General features: G+C 40.5%; 1 protein-coding gene across 1 annotated transcript; it reads left to right on the top strand.

The window, feature by feature from the left end:
- Positions 1–1392: 1392 nt before the first annotated feature.
- Positions 1393–2101, top strand: nkx3-1 (NK3 homeobox 1; the record flags this gene model as incomplete). Its single annotated transcript, XM_080530947.1, has 2 exons — positions 1393–1594; positions 1695–2101. The coding sequence occupies 2 exons, from the start codon at positions 1393–1395 to the stop codon at positions 2099–2101; spliced, it is 609 nt and encodes a 202-aa protein (XP_080387073.1).
- Between the last annotated feature and the right edge of the window lie 3899 nt (positions 2102–6000).

Raw genomic sequence — 6000 nt, 5'->3', positions numbered from 1 at the left:
TTGATTGTTTAATGTGTTGTTTTGTCCTATTGGCTCCTTTCTTCTTTAAAACTTGTGTTTTTTTGTGGGGTTTTTGCCGTTTCAGGGGTGGGTGTAGGTGAGAGGGAAGTTTGGTTTCGGAAGGTGAACTGGCTGAGATACCTTGTTGGATGCCTTGGTTTTGGTCAAATTAAGACACTTGAAATATTGTTTAATATTAATGCAAAAAAAGGACTTAATTCCAACATCATCTGACAACTCTTGTGGGTTTTATTCCTGCTGGGACAATATATACTGAAAAATGTATACACTCACTGCAATGTAAGTAGCTTTGGATAAAAGCGTCAGCTAAATGGCATATATTATTCGAGTTGGATGACATGATGTTAAGAAACATCATCTTTCCAGATATGGTAGGAGATTTGGGTGTCAAGAGACGCTGAAGGAGGTTGAAGGCAGGGCCAGGGGGCAAATGGGGGACAATGGATCCGTTTGTCATTCCTAGATTCTTGTTATTACAAACAGAGACTGGATTCTCCAAGGACTAAAGCCACTGCAACACCTCCCTTTCCTAGGCAGAGGTCAGTCAGAAGCATGGAGCACAACAAACAAACAGCCATGGAACAATGTATGTGTCGGTTAAGGAGCCGACCTAAATGTGCTAAACACATTAGGGCCTCGGAGGGGGCCTGGCCACCCACCCTGACCCCTCCCTGACAGCTCTCTGCAGGCGCAGACACCAGGTCACTCCCCTGGACCTGAGAGGTTACAAAGGCACTGAAACCCAGGACAAGGCTGAAATGAATATAGCTATCCTCTTTCACCCATATTAATAAATCTCACAATTTTGAGCACTATAGTTCACAGGGTTTTGCTTAGTGTCCTAACCGATTTAGCAATCATTCAAGAGAAAACTATATTTTGCTCAAGATCACATTTCATTTATTTCTGCCACTATATTTAACCTAAATGTTATCAACAATGATCATCATCCATCCAGCCGTTCTTCATTAACCTATTATAAGGATTGAGAATCCTGAGCAGAACAATTGTGTGAAAAACATCACAAAAGATAGTGACTGCTGCAAAAGTGCATAATCAATCAGATACATTACAGATACATAACATGATCAGTCATTATATATTAACATAAGGATATTTATAAGGAGATGGGTAAACATATGTAGCTGATCCCAGCGGGTATGTTGCCATCATTGGTATCATCATGGGACACCAATGACGTAGTCGGCCCGCCTCACCAGTCAAAGCACTAGGTATATAAATGGAAGTGTCAGTCCCACATGGGGAAGGTACACGAGTCCTGTGTACGGCGCGACATACCTGACTGTCTGAGCCCTCGAATCCTGCCTACTTTCGTTCGTCAAACGGTGGATTGCTGCTGGAGATAAAAAAATGTCTGAGATTGTCAAGCCACTAACTTCATTTTTCATCGAGGATATCCTTTCCATACAAGAAAATACAAGAGTGAACGTCAGGTGCTCTTCACACAAGTCCAAAGAGAGATTCGCGCAGTGGAATAATAACGAACAGCTAGATGAACAACTTCAGTCAGAACAACTTTGTGCACAGGACAAAGCATTTGGAGCGCGAAAAGGTGAGAATCTGAAACTTGTATCTTAAATGTTTATAGTTTTTTTTTTTTTTTTGTAGACAACGAAACGTTTATTTTTAATTGTCATTCTTTTCGTTCACAGATTCAATTGACAGGTCTTGTCCCAACAGCTCGGATGCCGTGGGAAGTTTTACATCAATAGGTAAACAAAAGCGCTCGCGCGCGGCGTTTACGCACCTGCAAGTGCTTGAGTTGGAGAAGAAATTTAACCACCAGAAGTACCTGTCCGCTCCCGAAAGAGCTCATCTCGCCAACACGTTAAGGCTAACTGAGACCCAAGTGAAGATCTGGTTTCAGAATAGAAGATACAAAACCAAACGCAAGCAGCAAACTACGGAGTACTGTAAAGACATGTTTCCAAAGTCAGAAGGATTGGGTACAGAGGACGATTTAGTCAGAGCATCACTTCTAACCTCGTTCTACAGAGCACGTCACTACCGACCATATACATATGACTTCAATTGCGCATGGAGACCAGCGTTGTGGTGAACTACACTATGCAAATTAATGCATTATTTTGAAAGTACAGATTTTTTTTTTTTTTACAATAAATTGTGTATATCTGCTTTGTATATCTTTATTTACCGAACCTAACTCCATATGCGTTTACAAAGTATGGTTGCCAGGGTAATTATGTTTTCTTGTACATGTGTTACAAGTTAAAATTATTGGTCAGTGACAGTCACTGAAAATAGTGTGCAACACTCATACAGCAATACAGTGACGATGTTGCCAAAGCCAAACAATAGTTGTACCTGAAGTTAAACTCTGATAATACTCGCAAATTGCATGAACTGATAAGGGATAGGCTGAGGTCTTTAGAAAACATGAGGGCGCTCTCTAAACAATGTTGCTTTACTTCTTTAACAGATAACAGAACCCCTATCCATCCAAAACCGAGGCTCCATTCAACATCAAGATGTCTTCCCAGAGATCTTTTAATTGACCCTATGAGAGACAGTCCCTTGTGTTTTTATGGTGACTGTATGTAGGCTACATAAAACATGACATGGGTTTCCCAACAGTTAGAACGTTAGACCAAGAGGACTTTCTAAAGTGGCTCATAGAGTTATTGGATACACACAAGTGACAATTAGAGTATACAGAACATCATGTCAGTTACTCAAATTATGATGAAGTGAATCCCATGATCTTACAGGTAACTGAGGATTGCACCAATGCAGGTTATCAATGGCGTTTTATGGTTGCTGGTTGAACTGTGTGATAACGTATCTGGATATAAAGGCATTTGAGACATTGGCGAAAAGCAATGCAATGTTACATGTTGTCAACACAACAAGCCTTTGGGCAGTTCCAGGAAATATGTTGGCATCTGAACAATCATAAGCATTTGTGAAATGAACACATCTGTTTAGGGAAGTTGTTATCAGTGACCTGTCAGTTTCAGACATCATTTAAAAACAATTTATGTCTGTTGTATTGTTTATTTACAGTATCTTGACATCCAATTAGATTAGGCTAGAGTCTAGACCTTTGTCCTGCTACTGGCATGTGGTGGAAACAGACCCACCCAAACTACGTTATGGCCCATCTATTTTCAGCAATGTCATGACACTTAATAAAGGCAATCTCATTATTGACATTGTATTCATTGTTAGATAGGCGGTGTGTCAAAATATGGTGGTACAGTGAGTGAAATAAGTGGAACGACGCCCACCTTAGTGGAATGCACTGGAAGCTATAGAATGGAATGCACTCTGTCCAGTTGTCTGTTTCTCTCTGTAGGTATTGATATTATCCATGGCTTGTGTTTGGTGCCTCCTCTCCCCACTCAGTCACATAGCCTTCTGTAGGCACATTGCCTAAGGACAAGGGCCCGCTCACATCAGTTGAGCCTGAGCCACTGCTTTCCCATGTCTGAGGCCACAACTAAGTACTGTACTCAACTTCAATTCGGTTCAATGTCCCTTGATTGTCATTGGTTTGTTCTTTCATCTAACTGTGAATGGGCTGTTATGATGACAGTCCTCCAAGATTAGTCAGATTGTTTTGAGTGGGTGGTTTTCTCCTCCAAAAGCCCCTTCTCCTAGTGAATAGGTAGACTAGTGCTGACACTCAGAGTGAGGGCATGGACAATGAGTCAGACAAAGCAGCATTCACATCTCACGCAAAACTGATGATTACTGTTCCCTCTTGCTTTAGTAGAGTATGTCTTGAATTTAGAACTACACCTCAGTTATAATGACGGTACTATCAACTTCTATGTTAACGTCCAAATAATACATTGTATTCCAGAATTTAAATCAGATAATTCTAGGGGACAATATGTGGCCGTTGTTTATTAAAACAACAATAACTCAGGTTGAACTGTAAGAGCCACTCAACCAGACAGAATTCAAATAGTTTTGGGATAAACAGCATTAGCTTTAATCCACTGATCAGTTACTTAATCTGAGTTGTTATTCCAGGGGTTTAACCATCAACAGAGTTTTTAACAAACCTGTTTGTAGGACTAGCCATTAGTTAGGGGATTAAGCCGTTTCCACTTGGTGAGTTTCATTACCTTTTTTACACAGGGGGATGTTTTACCAGGGCACAAAGTATGTATATCTCGGACAGGGCCATCACATATGAAATAGATTAATAATAACAATGATGATGTTGGAAAAATAGTAAACAACCACTGTTTGAGGGGTGATTGTAGTCAGACCAACACATTGCCATGCAATAGATATTATATTATATAACCCATAGAAATGAGGACAGCATTCTCCAAACCAGACCTGGGCATTGTACGGCCCCCGGGCCGCATACGGCCCCCGGGCCGCATACGGCCCCCGGGCCGCATGCGGCCCTATGGCTGTCCCTGGCCGGCCCATGTGCGGGCGTGACTATGTTATGCCGCTTTTCCACTACCGTGCCGACCCGTGCCGTACTGCATAAGCCCGGTTTGTTTTGCTTTCTCCACTGCCAACCGAGCCGGGCCTTTTTAGTTCTCGTTTCAGAGGGGTAGCGAGAGGTACTTTTTGCCAGGCTGTGTGTGACGTGTGACGCTGCAGACCGTTGATTGGTCAATGGAAATCGTCACAACATCGTCATCCCATGTTCAGAGTTCACCCTTAACCGCCATTTTTAAATACCACAACAGATTTCGCTCTCAGAAAATGTCACTTACTCTTTCTGTAATAACTTATTAATAAAGATTTTAAAAATTATGATAACCATCTTATTATCTTAGTTTAATGTCATTTCAATGCATCATTGAACTTTTATTTACAACAAGCATAACAAAAAAATTGTGCTGTGCCTATGCTAGACATGCATTGTCGGTGTGTGTGCACTGCGTTTATATCACAAAATGTACATTTGATAAGTAAAGGTAAGCTAGCTAAGTAAGTAATCTAGCTAACTATGATTGGAAACTAAGTACTATCCAGTTAGAATTATAGAAGATCTAGTTGTGTTTTCCTGCTGGTCTCGCTGCCTGGGTTTGAACAGACTTTGGGATCAACTACAACATCTCCATAGCCTACGCTACATTATAACTTTGCATCCTCTGAAAAAAAAAATGGTGGGGTGTAAGTAGGGATGCTCCGATCTGGATTTTTGGGGCCGATACCGATCACCGATTTTTTTCCTCAAGATCAACCGATACCGATACCGATACCGATTTTTTAAAAATACATAACTGTAGGCCTACTGACTGGATAGCCTACATATTTTTTGCTTTTTAGACAAAAGTTTTGATCCATTAGGCACCAAGCAAACGCAGACCCATTTTTATGGCATAGTAAAGGTCTGGCCTATCACCCAGTTAGGGCCTGAAGCCCAAGTCAGTCGATATGGCTGTATAAAACACATCATAAACGTGGCCTTCATGGTTTACATACTGTTACATCCTCCTATGTTTTCTGTTCAGTTATCTGTCTTCCCCAGGAAAAAAAAAAAAAAAAAAAAAAAAACGGTTTTTGCGATCGGCCATTTTTGCCGATCACCGATCGAGTCATTTGGAGTGGAATCGGTGGCCGATAAATCGGAGCATCCCTAGGTGTAAGTATCTTTCGCAAACAATAGCAGCATTTAAATAGTTTAGTTTATGTTCAACTGGAAAAGGTAGTGATCACAGAATTTCGTGTTTTGACTCTGCTGGGAGTTAGTTAAAAATGCCTTTAAAAAAGCCTTTCCACCTGTATGTATACATAGCCTATATATACTATACTAATATATAGTATATATATTATATATACATATATATATGCCATATAACATACCTCCACTATAATTGGAAATGAAGTAGTGTCCAAGTGAAGTGCTCTTATGACACGTAACTCTTCCTACTGTCCCGGGTCGCTCCAGGTATGTTGTATATTATGTATTTAAAAAAATGTCCGAATAAAAGTCTAAAAAAATAAATTTCGGAATAAAAG

This window comes from Nansenia antarctica (genome assembly GCF_963989245.1).
Source record: "Nansenia antarctica genome assembly, chromosome: 5".
NCBI lineage: Eukaryota > Metazoa > Chordata > Actinopteri > Argentiniformes > Microstomatidae > Nansenia > Nansenia antarctica.
This window is presented reverse-complemented; position numbering and strand designations above follow the sequence as displayed.